This window comes from Notamacropus eugenii, chromosome 1 (genome assembly GCF_028372415.1).
Source record: "Notamacropus eugenii isolate mMacEug1 chromosome 1, mMacEug1.pri_v2, whole genome shotgun sequence".
In the NCBI taxonomy this organism is placed as follows: domain Eukaryota; kingdom Metazoa; phylum Chordata; class Mammalia; order Diprotodontia; family Macropodidae; genus Notamacropus; species Notamacropus eugenii.
Genome location: NC_092872.1, coordinates 602562336 through 602581536, shown reverse-complemented (window position 1 = coordinate 602581536; position 19201 = coordinate 602562336). Strand labels below are relative to the sequence as shown.

Sequence of the window (19201 nt, the reverse complement as noted above, 5' to 3'; positions counted from 1 at the left end):
ACACACACACACACACACACACCTCTTAACCCTAGCAAAAAGTCATCCACTCTCTGATTTTTAGGTGCCTCCACTTTAAGGGGGAGCCTTACCTACACATCAAGGAGGAACCATAACTAAGCCATCTCAGACTGACTACACTATTTTTACTTTCTCAGACATGGACATTTTCATAATGTGTCTCAAAGAATTCATTCTATTAAATCTCACAGTCAGAAAATTCCCCCTTAATTCTTGCCTAAGTCTTGCAACAACATAAACTGATTCTTTTCTGATTTGAAGTATGTTGGTAAAATTTGATGATGATCCTAAACTACAGAAAAGAAAAATTACATGAGGTTTTTGTAAAATAAACAAGTGGACAAGAAAGAACCAAAACAATATCTCTTTTGGGAAATGCAGACTCATTTGTTTTGGGGACAAATGAAAAAGAATGTGATTATTCTGTTTTGTTGATGAGTCCTTTCAGTTGTATCTGACTCTTTGTGACCCCATTTGGAGTTTTCTTGGCAAAGACACTGGAATAGTTTGCCATATTCTTCTCCAGCTGATTTTACAGATAAGGAAGCTGAGACAAATAGGGTTAAGTGACTTGTCCAGGGTCACACAGCTAGTTAAGTGTCCGAGTTCAGATTTGAACTCATGAAAACGAGTCTTCCTGACTTTAGGCCCAGCACTGTATCCACTTTGCTATGTAGCTGCCTCTTTAGAGTATTCTATAGGAGGGAAGTTATTTTTGTTATTGTTATAATGTTGTTATATTTTGTTACTATTTTTTACACTTGCATAAGCCCAAAATGAAAGAATATCCAAAGGAAATAGGGTGAAAATGAAGAACAAATTAGAGGCACTAATGGAGATAAAATGACTGAAAATCCGGGGCTGTTGGAGCTTAATACTGGTCCCTCCCCAGAAAGATGTGACCAGTGTTTAACTAAGTGTTTTAGGTGCTTTTTGCTTTGAGATTCTGGCATTTAGTGTGTGGCAGTCAGGTAGAGGAAAATTATGGTAATCAATCAGGAATGTATTAAGTGCTTACTATATCTGTGCTGACTATTGGTGATGTACAGACACAAGTGAAATGACCCTGCCTTCAAGGAGTTTGCTTTCTAAGTTTACATAATCCTTTAAAGGAGAAGTAGCCAGCTATCTAGGCTAAATTATGAGGAAGTAAACAAATGGCGATGCCCCCATGGGACCCAGAGGGTGAAAAGAGGATTTCATTTCCCTGGATCTGTGAGATAATGAAACCATACTAGGAATTTACTTCCTCCATCATGTGGTAGTCAAGGAGCACCCTTAAGAATTGGCTTAGTAAACCACTTTTCTCAAGGAGAAAATAAGAAGGAAGGGTTAGGAGGAAAATTGAAAAAGTATATTCTAGAATAGTGACTGTCCTCTATTACCTTTTCTAATGAGGGGTCACTTCAGGCTACCTGTCAGGGATTCTTTTCAGAAGTGACATTTAGTACAAATGTCTGACTTGTTAACGAGAGGAGACCTAGATTGGGTCCCTTTACCATCCTGGCTCTAGAGGAAAAGCAAGGAAGGTCAAAACCATCAGAGGTGACCATTGTATTCTTTTATATAAATTTTTTTTATTATGAACTGGAAAGTCACCAACAAACACAAAAATTCCCATACACAAAGAAGACTGGCAAATGGGGATGTTATATGAACTGCAAATCCACTTTCTACAGCTTGTTCCTTATAAGTTAAATTCAGTATGGTAGTACCAGCATTGCTCTGCTTTTCTCTGTCTCCAAAATGTTTCATTGACACACCTTGCTTTCCTTTCTTCCCTTTTTCATTTAATCACTGTCATTATCCTCCCATTTCCCCCACCCAATAAAATAAAAGGCTCTTTTAAGAAAAGTATGATCAATCAAAACACATGATTGTAATGGTTGTAATTGGAAATAGATGTCTTCTGCATCTATAGCCTCCCCCCTCTCCACTACAAGGCTAGGGTCATGATTGTCACCATTATAACCAAGCCCCAGGTACCTCCTGCTAGTAAAAGGGGATTAAAGTATGAGCAAAAGATTTGAAGGGGCTCTGAGACTAGAAGGCAGTTGAGGCCTTGGAACTGTCATGCCAGCTGCTATTTCTCTTGAAGAAGACTTGAAAATTTTTGGTGTCCTATATCCATGTGTTGCTAAAAATTTCCCAGTTATGGAAGCCGATAGCTGCCTTTGTTCTGAGGAGAAGCTGCCAGTGTCCGCACAGTACGGGGGAAGTTCTTGGTAGTAGAGACGTGGCTGGTGCTTTGCATGGTGCTGGAGGTATTTAATCAATACTAATTAGAGGTTGTGGCCTTAAGGATAGAAATTGAATGCAGCAGTAGCATCCTCTCTAAAGTCATTTTCTGGAGTTTCCACATGAGAGCTCATCTTTTCATTTTGGTTCCTCTCAGTTTGCGTAATCAAGACAGAAGCTTTATTTCATTTCATGGTGATGTTGTGAATGATAATAAAATGAATTATGTGTTATCTGCCATGTTTGGGACATAAAAACTAGCCCAGGGTTCTGGTTCATCAAACTAATATATAACAACCGTACCTGGTATAATAATAATAGCTCACATGTATATAGTGCCTGCTGCGTGGCAGCACTGTGCTCAGTGGTTTACAATTATTACCTCATTTTATCCTCACAACAACCCTGGGAGGTAGGTGCTATAATTATTTGTATTTCTATATTTATCTTTTATGTTTATTTACATATTTTTATATATAATTTATGTTTTTATATTTATACAAATGGGAAACTAGGTGGCACCATGGAGAGAGTGCCAGGCCTGGAGTCAGGAAGACTCATCTTCCTAAGTTCGAATCCGACCTCAGACTCTTCCTAGCTATGTGACTCTGGACAAGGCACTTAACCCTGTTTGCCTCAGTTCCACGTCTGTAAAATGAGCTGCAGAAAGAATGGCGAACACTCCAGTATCTCTGCCAAGGAACCCCAAACGGAGTCACAAAGAGTCAGATACGACTGAACAGCAACAATATTTATACAAATATAAATGATATTTATATCATTATTTCATTTCAGAGCTTAAGAAACTGAAGCAAACAGGTTAAGTGACTTGCCCAAGGTCACACAGCTATCTGTGTCTGGGACAGATTTGAACTCCTATCTTCTTGAATCTAAGCCTAGTGCTCTGTTCACTGTGCCATCTAGCTGCCCCAGTTTTTAGAGAACAATGAAATACTTAAAGCAAAAAGTCTATTGACCTTAGCTTAAGCCTTCATTGATAGTTTAGAATGCTTTAGCATCCTGCAGTACTTCAGGATAAATTATGAACGTAATTTTTTGTTCTGTAGGTAGGCCAAGATGTGGTTATTGAGGAGTTCTGGGTGATGGCTGCCAGTTTTTTAAAAATAATGTTATTAGTGGGTTGTTGGAACATTTGTAAATTTTAAAGTGTAATATAAATGTGAATTATTATTATTCTAAGACCAAAAAGAATTATGAGCATATCTTCCCCTTTTTGCGGTTAGATGTTTCCTATACTTTGGTGTTGCTAACTATCATCCTATACTTCCCTAGCCTACTGAAGCCCACTTTTCTATTGTATCTGCTAATGACTGCAATTTTCAGCAACTTTTTTGTAACTGTTGTGCCTTTCCTATTGGGATACAGTTACTAGAAGCCAAGACAAGGTTGAAGCTGGCACAGTCCCAACACACAGAGGAGATGCTTCAAGTAAAGGAGCAGATGTGCCAGTTGGTGCCTCAGGATTATGTGACTGAGTTACAGAATGCATTGGCAGAAGAACAACAGATGGTTCAGCATCTCCGGGAGGATTTTAAATTCCACACAGAGCAGGCGAGTAGACAACTGGCAAGCCAGAAGGTAAGCAGGGAATGCTGATGTGAGGTGTTATATTCAGGATTCTGGGGCTTACTTCTGGAACACATTTCAAGACGTCCATCTGAGAGCCATTTTGCTAATAATGGAAGGTATATTTTGGCTTATTGTTCAGTAATTCAGAAAAATAAACCCACATTAGAATTTTCCCCAAAACATGTTTTGTTTTGTTTTGGTGACTCTCTAAACCAAATGAAATGGAAATTATTATAGCCAGGCTTACCCATGTTTGTTCATTCCCCTAAGGCCTCATTACTAAAAATTAATCAGTGTTGGCTTTTCTCTCTAAAGGCCATTCAAAGAACAGGCAAGCTTAGGAGGTAACTGCTTACATCTGGGCAGCCAGTCCACTAAAAGTCATGGTTTATTTTTTTTTCAAAACCAAGATACTTTTAAATTAGACATCTCCAGTAGAGGGGATGAGAAGAATTGTGATTAATTTGCACATGAATTCCCATGAAGCTTTATGAAAAACACAACATATTCCTAATGCCTTCCCTTCTTTTTAAAAATAAACAAAATCTTTAGGAATCTTTGTCTCACAAAGTGTTTTTTTTTTTACCAATTTATTCTTTGTCTCTGAATTCTCATATTCAAAATCAATGTTGTGAGCTATTAAAATCTGTCACAAATCAGAATGAATACTACTGGGCTGTGGGGCTGGAAAACTATATAAATATATATGCTATATAAGTGTGAACAGTTACGAAGTAAGAAGAGAAAGTTGGTCACTGCTTTTTAATGTGGATGTCTGTATCTCAGGGATCTCCAGAAATGGGAAAGGATGTCAGAGACCAGCTACTATAACAAAGGTTACACACCCAAGCAGACACAATAGCAGAATGAGATTTTATTCCTACTGGAAATTAGGAATAAAGCAGGACTTAGAAATCTGAGATGAATGAGGAAAGAGAAAAAAAATGGGGGAAAGACATGGTTATTTCAATGAAAAAGTCAAGTAACAAGAATGATCCCTAGAAAGGAAATAGCCACAAATTCAGACAAAGGCATTGATGGTGCCATAAGTAAAGTAGAACCAATTAAAATTAACTTGAAAATGTGTATAAAGAGAGATACAGAGGCAGACAGAGACAGAGAGGGAAATAGAAGGAAAGGGAGAGATAAAGGGAGAGAAGACATCTATAGAAATAGTGTGATTAAAAGAAATTCTCTTAATTTGAGAGATGGATTTTTAATGGTATTTAGAATTCCAACCCATGATTGGATTGATTTCTGAGTGCTTTCCTAAAAATGTTGGATTTTCTGGGGGTATTTTTTGGGGGTGACCTAGTGAAAAGAACATAACTACAAATTATTATATTTGAGCTGTATTCAGAATTTCCTATCTGCTCAAATGGGGCCTCAGAGAAACTCGAAGCTGAATCTTTGTTCCATCCATTTGCTAAAGGTTTTAGTAAATGTTCAAATATCCTAAGACTATGTGTTATGTCACTTTCTATTGAGGTTGAGGATTCCAGATGGGGTAGAATGTTGAGGTGGTACTGGGGCGTGTCAGTGGTATCGAAATTAAATTTCCCTCTTTTTCGCTCTCCTTTCACTTTGTCTCAAGGTGATAAAACAAAGGGAGAAGCAGTATCTAAAGTTTTTGCATTTGTGTTTTGGATGTGACAGGAATGTTCTAAAGCTGCAAGATGTTAGATTTGGGTTAGTGTAAAAAAAAAGAATTTTCTAAATACAAAAATTGGATTTTGTATTCAAAAAGGAAGACAAGGAAGGCTATGTAATCTCAAGCAGTTTAAAAACCAGGTACATGAGCTGACCTATAATGGAGAGAATGAAGTAGATGAACCCATCAGGCATGAGCCACATCTTATACTTACAGAACATATGTGCCAGGAAAGGAATGTGTACATTGGAAGTAGAGAAGTGGGCAACAAAACCAATTGAACTTATCTCTTGCACCAAGTAATGGAGGCTTGCAAAGAAAAGAGCAGGATAAAATAGTTATCCTGAGCAAAGAAAAATTTATTTTCTCCTTAAACCTTGTGAGGCCAAAGTTAATAGAAGAAAACATTTGCTAATCATTGAAACAGGAAATTAAATTATAAATAACTCTGAAATGTGTAAGATATTGAACTCCTTTTTAAAATCTATCTTTAATAAGAAAATGAAAGACAGAAATTTAGACAATTCGGAAGTTATAAAGACCATGCCAAAATAGCTATTGGCAAAAAAGCAGATAAGGGAATACTTAGAAAATATGAAGGTGCAGGTTTATCTAGGCTGTTATTCTGGGATATTTAATTTTGTACATGTATTTGGAGGACAAATAATAGATAACTGAAGAGATGTTCACGCATTCAACATTCATTCATCCTGCAAACACATACTGTTAAGGGATCATATGTTTGCAAAGCGTTACAGTAGTTTCTTTGTGACAAAATTAATAAGACGTGGCTTCTGCCTATAAGCAGCTTACAATTTAGGAGATAAAATACTCTAGGGTCTGTGATTTTTATCAGCCAGTATTGGGATTCCTTCCATTAACACAGATCGCAGATCATAAACATTTATGACTTAGAAGATAAGCCTGTGGGAGTTGCCTAAGTCACGTAGGGGTTGAGTGACTTACCTAGGTTTCTATAGCTCATGTCAGAGATAATATCTGAAGCCAAATCTTCCATACCTAAAGCACAGCTCTATTTCCCCTATTTCATGTTGCCTCTATAATTATGATGCCATGTAATGTGACGATGTGCAAAAAGATCACACAATGGAAAGGTTCCTGTGGCTGAGGTACCAAAGAGGCTTCATAGAGGATGGGGCACTTGAGCAAGATCTTGAAGAATGGGGTAGGATTGGAATGGATACAAATGGTGGAAGAGAGCATGACGAGCAAAATGCAAAGTTTGAGCAAAGGCCCAGAGCCCAGAAAGGTCAAAGAGTAGCCAGGGAATTATAAACTGTGAAGTAGACAAGGGCATGGGATGTATGGAGAGAACAGTATGAGATGGAATTGGAAATGGAGGTTTGTAGTACATTGTGAAGGGTCATGGAAGCTCACCTTGGATTTTACTCACTAGGCAGTGGGGAGCTACTGAAGGTTTTTGACTGAAAGAGTAGTGTTGAAAATTCATTAAAAAAAAAAAAAAGCAATACTGGTTTTGAATGCCTTCCTCCAAAACTGTGATGTCGAACTCTAATCATAACAGAGCAACTAAACTATATATTAGGATGTCTGCCGACTACATATTGACCATATATATCAATGTTGTCTATATTTCATTTTATTTTTACTTACTTTGTTGGGTCAGCTAGGTGGTGCAGTGGATAGACCACCAGTGCAGGAGTCAGGAGGACCTGAGTTCAAATCTCACCTCAGACATTTGACACTCACTAGCTGTGTGACCTTGGGCAAGTCACTTAACCCCAATTGCCTCATCCTGGGTCTTCTCTAGTCATCCTGATGAACATCTGGTCACTGGATTCAGATGGCTCTGGAGAGGAAGTGAGGCTGGTGACCTGCACAGCCCTCCCTCACTCAAAACAAAGTCAAGTGCAAGTCATGTCATCATTTCTCTGATGGCATGGTCTTCTTCAGCAACGAAGGACGAACACACTCATTTTGTTAAATAATCCCCAATTATATTTTAATCTGGTTCAGCCAGAACTCAGGAGTGTTGTGGGCCAAAGGTAGTTCTCATGTTCGACACCTCTGCCCTAAAATATCAATTTGGTGCCTCCTTATAATGCTAATGATAGTGATAACTGCTAGTTACGTAGTAATTCAAAATGTGTAAGACAATTTATGTAGATTATTTAACTTGATCCTTACAACAAGCCTCTGAGATAAATGCTACAGATATTTCTATCTTAATTTTGCAAGTGAGGAAATTAAATGGGTTGACAAAGCTGACATAGTATCAAAGGCAGGAATTCATCCCAGGTCTTCCTAATGTTAAGTCTAGTGCTTTAGCCACTATTCCGTGCTCCCGCTAAAGTCTTCAGATATAGGTACAGGGATGAACTGTGTATCTGCTGTCTAAGAATCTGTCTGCCTAAGTGCAAAAACACTCACTGTCCTGAAGTCAGCTTTAGGTGAGAATTTTTTTGATTGCAAGCACGAGTGAAAATGATCTCCCAAGATATGGGGGAGTTGCAACCTGTAACCACAATTGGTGGAACCACAGGTCTTTACTGACTGAAATAATACTTTTGAAACATGAGACAGAGTGGTTTGAGAAATGACCATACTTTTTAGTCATAGGATCATAGGTTTATAGTTGGAAAGTAAATGAGGCAAAAAGTGGCTAAGGGACTTGCCCAAGATCGTATATTTAGTAAGTGTCTGAGCTGGGATGTGAATTCAGGTCTTCCTGACTCCAAATCTAATGCTTCATTCACTATACCAGGGATTCTCTAGTCCAGTGTCAGTTTTCAAGAAAAACAATCTATAAATTTTCTAAATGCTTATAGAATCAAATGCTATCAGTAGTTTTATAGGTTCAAAATTTCTTGAAAAAAATTAGAATGGGTGAAGGGCACAAAAGCATGTGTGTAGATGGTGCCCTAGTTAAAAGCAGTGATGACAAAAGATTCTTGTGGAATCATAACTTAAAATATGTTTGGCAAAATTATAGTGGTATAAGAACAATGATTGAGATTTAGGTTTTTTTTAAATGGTATTCAGAGGAAGAGACATTATGAATGACAACATATCTAGTTGGAAGTCTGTCTCATTGTGGATTATCTTTGGCTTGATTTCATTGAATATTTTTTAAATTATTCTTGAGGGATGTCAGAATAGGTAACAGAGTCAAAAAGATCTGGGTTCAAGTCTTGCCTCAAAGTACTTGACTGTGGGACTTTGGATACATCACTTAACATCTCACATTATAGGCAACTTTCTGAAGCTATAAAATTATTGATGAGTTGTTTCCCCACATTTATTAAACTCTTCTCCCAAAACTAACATGAATAGCGGAAGGTAGCCCACATGCTAGTGTAAGAAACTGTAGTCAGTCTAAAAATAAGAAGTAGTACTCTTTTTGATGAAAGTAGAAAACAGAACGTGACAGATTTAATGCCAATGGAGGTAATGATCGGAAACTCAGAAGATGATTAATGATCATGTGCTGACAGAGAATTGGTCAATAGAGTATTGAACATGGGTTTACAGTGTGTTACAGCAGTCAATCTCTCCCAGGAGGCAAACTCAAATAGAAACAGGTGCAACTAAATTATGTATATATTAGGAAGAGAAGGCCCTGAGTAGGATTACTTGAACTGCCCTTGGAAATTCCATTTACTTTGAAGCATGTCAGTCCCCAAAAGATATAGGCAAATTCTAGAATCAAGAAAAGAGCTCCCAAAGGGATGAATGGAGCAGAGATGGAATTTGTAGGACAGATCACATAATCTCAAAGTTTCTAGTGCAACCCGTACCTGAATAGGAGTATCTTCTAAAACATCCCAGATAAAAGCTCCAATGAGGGGCCGCCCACAACCTCTGAAAGGAGTCCGACTCATTTAAGGATGCTTTCATTCCATTTAGCTGAAAGGTGTCTAATTGCAGCTTCTATCATGGTTTTGCTCTCTGGGGCCAAGTAGGACAAGTCAATTCTACATGATATCTCTGTAAAATATTTGAAGAGAGCAGTCATTCCAGTCTCACCTTCCCACAGTCATTGTGGGAGACAACTCCCACTGAGTTGTCTTTTCTCCAGGCTAAAAAAGTCTTTGAGTAAATCCTTGTACGGCACTTCCTTGAGTCCCCTTACCATGATAGTTGCCTTCTCTGGTACACATCAGCTTCTCAAACTTCTTTCTGAAATATAGCCAGAATTGAGGACATGGATGTGGTGTGACCAGGGCAGACAGTAAAGGAAAACTATTCCCTCCTTCCTTTTAGACATAGGCATGTGCTAAGTAATAGTTAGCAATAAATAGCAATTAAATAAAATACAAGAAATATTTCAGGGCATTACATGCTTGTGAAATGAATGGTACACACAATAAATACTGTCAGGAATTTAGAGGAGGTAGAGATCATAGGAGTCTGACTCAGAAATTTTGGAAAACTTCATGAAAGAGAGATTTGAGATCTTGAAATATAGGTAGTATTCTTTAGGAAGCATAAATTACAAAGAGAAAGAATAATGTAACAACTAGTAGGCTACAGATAATTATAGGTAAACAATGGAATGGAGATAGAGACTGGAACTGTCATTAAAGGGAACTCCCGACTGAGAAAATCCTTCTACCAATGTACATTTCCACTTTGTCTTCAACTTATCATCTTAAAAAGTTGCCTAGAGCACTAAGAGATTTAGTGAATTGTCCTAGGTCACACAGCATTGGAATAGGATTGACTAAATGTAAAGAAAACTTGACTGGAAAACCTCCTGGGTTTTTAGTCTCCAAAGGGAAATTCTATCACTTAAAAAACATTCATGGAGCCAAGATGGTGGAGTAGAAAGATACTCATATGCTAGCTCTGAACCCACAGCTCATAAAGGAGAACTCCCAACAAATTCTGGAGCAGCAGAAGCCACAGAACAACAAAGCAGAGGAGATTTCTCTTCCAGAAAGACCTGAAAAACTGACCCAAAAGGTCCATCGCACACCAGACCCAGAGCACAGCCCAGCCCTGACTTGGCTGTGCGGCACCGAGAGGAGCAGATCTGAGCAGGCTTCAGGGACAGAATCTCCAGCAGCCTCACAGGTCCTTCCACCCACAGGTGCCAAAGGTCAGTGAGAGGGTCTTTTCAGCTTGCCGAGAGGGGAGTAGGGTGTCTCCATAACTCAGGCCTCCTCGGGAGGCAGCAGCAGACAGGGGCTCCCAAAGCAGACAGGAGCTCGTATCCATTGTTGAAGGTCTTCACATAAACCCCCTGAGGGAAATAAGCCCCGTGTGGCGGCCGTGCCCCAACCTGAGCACCTGAACTTAATCTCACACTGAAGAGCAGCCCTGCCCCTGCCAAAAGCCTTGAGGCTGGGAAGCAGCATTTGAATCTCAGATCCCAAGCACTAGCTGGGCAGAACTGGAGGCTAAGTGGGTGTGGAAAGGAAACTCAGAAGTCAAGTATCTGGCTGGGAAAATGCCCAGAAAAGGGGAAAAAAAATAAGACCATAGAAGGTTACTCTCTTGGTGAACAGGCATCTCCTCCCTTCCCTTCTGATGAGGAAGAACAATGCTTACCATCAGGCAAAGACATAGAAGTCAAGGCCTCTGTATCCCAAACATCCAGACTAAATATTCTGTGGGCTCAGGCCATGGAAGAGCTCAAAAAGGATTTTGAAAATCAAGTTAGAGAGGTGGAGGAAAAACTGGGAAGAGAAATGAGAGAGATGCAAGAAAAGCATGAAAGGCAGGTCAACAGCTTGCTAAAGGAGACCCAAAAAAATGCTGAAGAAAATAACACCTTGAACAATAGGCTAACTCAATTGGCAAAAGAGGTTCAAAAAGCCAATGAGGAGAAGAATGCTTTACAAAGCAGAATTAACCAAATGGAAAAGGAGGTTCAAAAACTCACTGAAGAAAATAGTTCTTTCAAAATTAGAATGGAACAGATGGAGGCTAATGACTTTATGAGAAACCAAGAAAGCACAAAACAAAACCAAAAGAATGAAAAAATGGAAGATAATGTGAAATATCTCATTGGAAAAACAACTGACCTGGAAAAACAACTGACAATTTAAAAATTATGGGACTCCCTGAAAGCCATCATCAAAAAAAGAGCCTAGACATCATCTTTCATGAAATTATCAAGGAAAACTGCCCTGATATTCTAGAACCCGAGGGCAAAATAAATATTGAAAGAATCCACTGATCACCTCCTGAAAGAGATCCAAAAAGAGAAACTCCTAGGAACATTGTGGCCAAATTCCAGAGTCCCCAGGTCAAGGAGAAAATATTGCAAGCATCTAGAAAGAAACAATTCAAGTATTCTGGAAATGCAATCAGGATAACACAAGATCTAGCAGCTTCTACATTAAGGGATCGAAGGGCATGGAATATCATATTCCAGAAGTCAAAGGAACTAGGACTAAAACCAAGAATCATCTACCCAGCAAAACTGAGTATAATACTTCAGGGCAAAAAATGGTTTTTCAATGAAATAGAGGACTTTCAAGCATTCTTGATGAAGAGACCAGAGCTAAAAAGAAAATTTCAGTTTTCAAACACAAGAATCAAGAGAAGCATGAAAGGGTAAAAAGCAAAGAGAAGTCATAAGGGACTTATTAAAGTTGAACTGTTTACATCCCTACATGGAAAGACAATATCTGTAACTCTTGAAACTTTTCAGTATCTGAGTAGTTGGTGGGATTACACACACACACACACACACACACACACACACACACACACACACGCACACAAACAGAGACAAAGAGCACAGAGTGAATTGAATAGGATGGGATCATATCTTAAAAAAATGAAATTACAGGGTGAGAGAGAAATATATTGGGAGGAGAAAGGGAGAAATGGAATGGGGCAAATTATCTCTCATAAAAGAGGCAGGCAAAAGACTTTTTAGTGGAGGGAAAAAGAGGGGAGGTGAGAGAAAAACATGAAGTTTACTCTCATCACATTCCACTAAAGGAAGGAATAAAATGCACGCTCATTTTGGTATGAAAACCTATCTTACAATACAGGAAAGTGGGGAAGAGGGGGATAAGCAGGGTGGGGGGGATGATGGAAGGGAGGGCAATGGGAGGAGGGAGTAATTTGAAGTCAACACTCTTGGGGAGGGACAGGATCAAAAGAGAGAATAGAAGCAGTGGGGGGCAGGATAGGATGGAGGGAATTATAATTAGTCTTACACAACACGACTATCATGGAAGTCATTTGCAAAATCACACAGATATGGCCTGTATTGAATTGCTTGCCTTCCCAAAGGGAATGGGTGGGGAGGGAGGGCTGAAGAGAAGTTGGAACTCAAAGTTTTAGGAACAACTGTTGAGTACTGTTCTTGCTACTAGGAAATAAGAAATACAGGTAATGGGGTATAGAAAGTTATCTGGCCCTACAGGACAAAAGAGAAGATGGGGATAAGGGAAGGGAGGGATGTTAGAAGAGAGGGCAGATTGGTGATAGTGGCAATTAGAATGCTTGGTGTTTTGGGGTGGGGGGAGGGGAGAAATGGGGAGAAAATTTGGAACCCAAAATTTTGTGGAAATGAATGTTAAAAGTTAAATAAATAAATAAACATTCATTATAAAAATCTTAGGTTTATTTTACCTTCTAACCCTGAATTATTCTCTTAATAATAGACCAGGTGATCTGTCTCTGATTCTTGGGGAAAAAAAAGCTAACATTTAGATGGTACCTATTGTGTGTCAGGCACTGTGCTAAGAGTTTTATAATTATATCATTTGATCCACACAACAAGGGCTATTATTATCTTTGTTTTAGAGTTGAAAAAATTGAGGAAGACAGAGGTTATGTGAATTGCCAGGGTCACACAGCTAGTGTCTGGGGCTAAATTTGAACTTAGTTCTTCCTGACTCCGCGTCCAGCCCTCTGTTCACGATGCCACCTATCAGCCTCCCTCCTTTCAAAAGGAAATACTTTCATGGCATTTTGGCCCACTCTGTTATTTTAAAATGTCAGCATTTCAACATCTTTCTAAAGCATTACTGCATATACTTTCAAACGTATATTCATATATATATATATATATATATATATATATCTCAGATATTCAAGATTTGCTTTGTATTGAAGTGTACAAGGAATGACATTCTACTATGAATTTAAAATGGTGATTTGCAAACTTCTGACAGGAACAGCATGAAGAACGGCTTAAAAAAATGGAAGAGAGGGTGGAAGAAGTGGAAATGAATTTGAAAAACATGGAAATACTGTTGCAGGAAAAAGTGGAACAGCTGAAAGAACAAGTAAGTGATGCCAGCTTTAACCATTTCTGTGTTGGCTTCCTTTTTGTCTGAATATTTTTTCGAATGATAGATATGTTCTTCAACTCCTTTGGGGCTAGCTAGCACACAATGCAGAGCCATGCTAAGCCTGGGACTATGCTAGAGAATACTTCTTGGTAGCTAGGGACTGGTTTAAATGTGGCTCATTTTCTCCTCCAGCATGTGTATCCTAGACACTCAATATGAACTATGAGAAAAGAGCGAGGGTTGGGAAATCAGGAGATCTGGATCCAAAGTGTGAGCAAGAAATTTCAACTCTTAGAGTCATACTGTTCTTATTTACAAAATGACAAGAAATGATATCTTAAGAAGTCCATTCTAGCTCTAAGAATGTTAGAGTTCTGTGGCTAAACACTTGTTAGTTGGTATCAAAAAGATATATATAAATATGCATAGCATCTCTGATTTATTAGCATGGGAAACCCCTTGTATAGGAAGTATGTCCACCATTGCAGATCCCAATCCCAATTCATCTAGTCTGTGATTTAGGGAACTGCTGGAGGGATGCAAAGGTTAAGTGACTTGCAAGTGGGTGCCCCATCACAATAAATACCAGACTTAGGACCTGGACATTCCTGATTATAAGACAAAAGGTCTATTCTCTATGCCATGCTGTTTTCTGGCAAGGAAATAAGACTTGAAAAATAAAATTATCTTTTAAGAAAGATATATACATCCTACCACTGACCCCAATGAATGTTGACAGAATTTTAAATGTAGTTCAGACAGGACCGATTTCTAACCTGGGAATAGCTGGAGAAGTACAATCCATGGATGGTCATTTACTTTGACCACATAGGAGGGAGAGTAAGATTTATTGAACATTTTCTAGAATGTCCAAATACCTTTAAATAAGAAATAGAAAAGCCTCTATCTAATTAATGAAAACCAAGTCAAGTTAGTAAGTACTGAGTAATCTGGCTCCTATTGAGTGCCCAGTACTGTGCCCTAGGCACAGCAGGAAATTCAAAAGAAGGCACAGTCCTTGTGTTTAACAAGTTTAGGACATAGTTTAGGACACAAGATATCCCTATATAAAACAAGAACAAAACACAATGCAGTCAAATGCAACATGGTATGGTATTGATGGTGGGGGGTGGGGGAGTGCAGTTAGGTGGTGCAGTGGAGAGAGTGCTGGGCCTGGAGTCAGGAAGACTTATATTTGTGAGTTCATGTCTAGTCACAGACACTCACTAGCTGTGTGACCCTAGGCAAAACGTTTAACCCTGTTTGTCCTCAGTTCCTCATATGTAAAACGAGTTGAAGAAGGAAATGGCAAACCACTCTAATATTTTTGCCAAGAAAATCCCAAATGGGGTCATATGAGGAGTCGGACACCACTGAAAGATGACTGAAGAACAAAATATTGTTGACTATAAATGTTTTAGAAAATCAAAGAATTCTAAAAGAAATTGAAAGGCATTTTATTATTATTATTTGCAATTAAATGACAGAAATTAAGCTTCTACATTCCACTGGGGATACAAAGAGAAGTGAATAGCTCAAGGGTACTTTATTTTGGATGGTTTGGAGGTGCCTTTGGCTGAGACTGCTGAGGATACATCTCTGCACAAATTAAATGCATCTGTGCATTTAATAATGTAAAAGGTCATTTTTTACAGGATCCTTCAAGCTATATTCCAATTCATGAAACATTTTATGCAGAGCAGTCTGTATTTTTATGAGCTTTCAATCCTTGTGTTATGATAACATCTGTTTCTCCATACCTTGAACATGATCAGTAATAAGGGATTGGTAGTGATATTATAAACAGAAATTGTGTTTGAATCTTGTCAACAACAAATTTAAATTATTAAGTTTATAAGGCCTTCTTATTTCAAGAATCTGTGATTTTGTCAATGTGGGTACTCACTCAACCAATATGCAGATTACAACTCTTCCTTGAATTAACAGATATTCAGAAAGTTGCTTTGGCTAAAAAATCCATCACCTTGTGGCTGATCTGATGGTAAACCTCTCCAGATGCATTTGGGCCTGAGATGACAGTCCATGATCAGGTCCATAACTCAAAGCCATTCTGGCTTGATAAGTGGTCCACATGCCTTGAGGTATTAAAGTAGGATTGTAGTCCTCCGCATTTAATAAATTTAAAACAGGTTAATGAATAGATATAATGTGAAGTGTTCCTAGGGCCATAAGGCTTTATTGCAGGCCAGCACTAAAACTTGCTGGTTTTATTTTACTTCCTATGCAAGATTACCTGGTAAATTTAATAATTCTCAAAATAAATAGAAAGGGTATTTGTATACTCATTGATATGGATTGGCTATCTTTAAAAAAATCGTATAAAAAAATCACATATTTCCTGATTTTTTTTCATATTGTGTAGTTTTTTTACTATGAATGAGGATAAAAACATTCATAGGTCAGTATTTTTTATAGTTCTGGATCATAGTCATAGTATGTTATTAAGTGAACACAGTATGATATACAGGGTTCCTAGGCACATTCATTTATCATTACATATGCTAAATGTACCTAATGTATGATCAGAGTGGAACATCATATCAAGTAATATATTTTGCTTGTTTTTTCCTAGTTTGCGAAGAATGCAAAATCTGATTTGCTGCTAAAAGACCTGTATGTGGAAAATGCTCACCTAATGAAAGCTCTTCAGATTACCGAACAGAAGCAGAAAGGTGCTGAGAAAAAGAATTTTGTCTTGGAGGAAAAGATTATAGCTCTCAATAAGTTAATAAACAAGATCACTCCAGCATCTCTCTCTGTGTAAAAACTATTCTTAAAAAAAAAAAATCATTTTGAGAGGCTATAGAATGTCAATTTCTAAAAATCTTGCTAGTTATGAACAACCAGACAGTGCCTCCATCTTGCAAATGGGGATGATGATATTGGGATCCAGGGGTGGGATCCACATGTGACCTTGAGGTTCCAGGTTCCTCATCACTGGGATAGATGGTCATGTGTTCATTGGCAGCTTCAACTGACCCTGGGTAACTTGCCAGGGAAACTCCCCCATCTGCCTTTCCACAAAATATAACTGCTTATGGGTGATAGAGAGCAGGGTGATTTCTTCAGGGAGAAATGCATGGAAGGGAAAAGCAATTAAAACATATTGATTCACTAAAACAAAGGCTTTCCTTTGGTCTTGGTGGCCCAGGTGAGCAGAAAGTGTTGCAGGTCTTTAGAAAGACTGATCATTCCATAGTTATTTCCTTCTGACTCAGGTAATTTTAAGTTTTGTACCCAAGTAAAAACTATATAAAGGGCACTCTCACTTCGCTACATGACAAGCAACTCTTTATTTGTGAATTCCCTCTTTCAGTTAACTACCCTATAGTAAGGGAACTGCATATATTGCACACAGGGCTCAGGTCATGATGCTATTCTCCGCTTGAATTTTGTCTTTACACTGGAAGTTGTATCATATGTAAAAAAACTGTATAGTTTTTATATCAATGTGTATATAAACCATGGATATTTGGTTTATGTAAATGTATAGCTATAAATGGAGTTTCTGTATTTGCTTTGGTATATTTGCAATAAGAAAAGTTTTAATATTAAAAATGTCAGTGTCTGAATGTTTGTGTTTTTTTTTTCTCTTCAGAATAACAAGTATTTATGTAGAGTCTATTATGTGCCAGGCCAAGCAGTTTACAAATATTATCTCATTTGGTCCTCACAAAAATGCTGGAAGTAGGTGCTATTATCCTCATTTTACACTTGAGGAAAGTGAGGCAAACAGAGTAAGTGCCCTTCACTACAGTGCTTGCAAATATCTGAGGCCAGATTTGAACTTGGGAAAGCATTTCCGAAGCAGGAAATGCTAAGAAAGTGGATTGGAGGTTATAGTGGCCAAGCTATTTAGTTCGTTATCTCCTCAAATACCTGTTTCTTACACATGAACAATTTCACTGATTTCTTTTTTTAACCTGAAAAATAAAGCTCTCACATCCAAGCATAGTCCAGCAAAACAAATCTCACAGTAGTCATATCAGAAAATGAATGTCTTTTAATGTTAAATTCATTACCTTCCTGGCAGAAAGTGATTGGTGTTTCATCTCCATTCTTTTGGACTTGCAGTTTATCAGTGTTCTAAAGCTTTCAAAGTTATTTTTCAATATAATATTGTTATCACTGTGTAATTGTTCTAGTTCTGCTTACGTCATTTTTCATCAGATGAAAAAATTCTTCCCAGCTTCCTCTGGAAACGTCCATTTTTTTATTTCTTATGGTACCATAATATTCCATTCATTCATGTACCACTTCTTTAGTCATTTTCTAATATGACAATACCCCCTTAATTTCCACCTTGACTGCCATGAAAAAAGCTGTGAGTCCGTCAGTAAAACTTGTGCCCATCTCCTGGGCACAATCTCTTTCGGATTGCTGAGGACCCCTCTTATCTTCAGAGGATCTAAAACTGTCTGACAGGCTACCATGAAAAGAACAATTATAATTATTGTAATTAAATATTTATATTTTTCCTCTTTGACTTCCTTAGTATATAGGCTTACGCATACAGATATAGTTGGGTCAAAGGATATGCACATGTGGTAATTTGGGGGGTATAATTTCAGATCAATATCAATAGTACACATGTGTACCTACTTTCCCTCAGCCTCTCCAAGAGTCCTGCCTAAAAACGGGATGCATTAGTGTCTAGCCTATGTAGAAAGTATATACTTGAGAACCTAAATGTCAAACTACAGCAACCAGACTTAGGAAGTGAGCATTTTATAGACTTAGGACAATAGAATCATTAAATGCTAAAAGGGACCTTTAGAGATTATCTACTCCAAAGCCCCTCAATTTAAAAATGAGGAAACTTGGGCACACAATGGCAGAGGAGGGATTTGAACCCAGGTTTTCTGACTCCAAACTCAGCAGTCCTTTAATGTAGACCAGGAATTTCTAAAGCTTTTTTTATTTTTTGTTACCCCTTTGGCAGTATAATGAAGTCTCTAGACTCCTCAGAATAATGATTTTAAATACATAAAATACATAGGACCACAAAGGAAACCAATTACATTGAAACAGTTTTCAAAATATTTAAAAAATCAAATTCACAAAACCCCAGGTTGGGAATTCTTGCCATATAACAAACTATATAGTTCTGAGTCTTCTCTATATATTCCCCCTCAAAATGTATGTTTTTTTGGGCAGACTGTAAAGGCATTATTACAGACGGCTATCTCCATTTTATGCATAAAGAAACAGGTTCAAAGAATTGACTTGCCAGTGTTTAAAAAGCTAATATCAGAGGAGGAATTTGAGCTCTGATTTCTCCTGGTTCCAAGTGCAGCATTCTTTAAATTATGCCATGTCGATGCAATTGGACAACCGTGACACTCTCTGTCAACCATATAATTGAGGGGCACTCCTTAAATGGAGCTATCACATGAATCTATAAAGTAAGATGAACCAGAGCCAGTGATTTTTAAGC

At 38.0% G+C, this 19201-nt stretch overlaps 1 protein-coding gene across 7 annotated transcripts in view; it reads left to right on the top strand.

Annotated features, from left to right (window-relative positions):
• The window catches only part of NINL (ninein like), a 174726-nt gene extending 157390 nt beyond the window's left edge, over positions 1 to 17336 (top strand). For all 7 annotated transcript variants that reach the window (XM_072634652.1, XM_072634651.1, XM_072634654.1 and 4 more), the window contains 3 exons: positions 3646 to 3858; positions 13624 to 13737; positions 16337 to 17336. In XM_072634652.1, coding sequence (XP_072490753.1) covers positions 3646 to 3858; positions 13624 to 13737; positions 16337 to 16528 — 519 coding nt within the window. In that variant the 3' untranslated portion in view covers positions 16529 to 17336. The remainder of the gene's footprint in view (positions 1 to 3645; positions 3859 to 13623; positions 13738 to 16336) is intronic.
• Positions 17337 to 19201: the final 1865 nt, after the last annotated feature.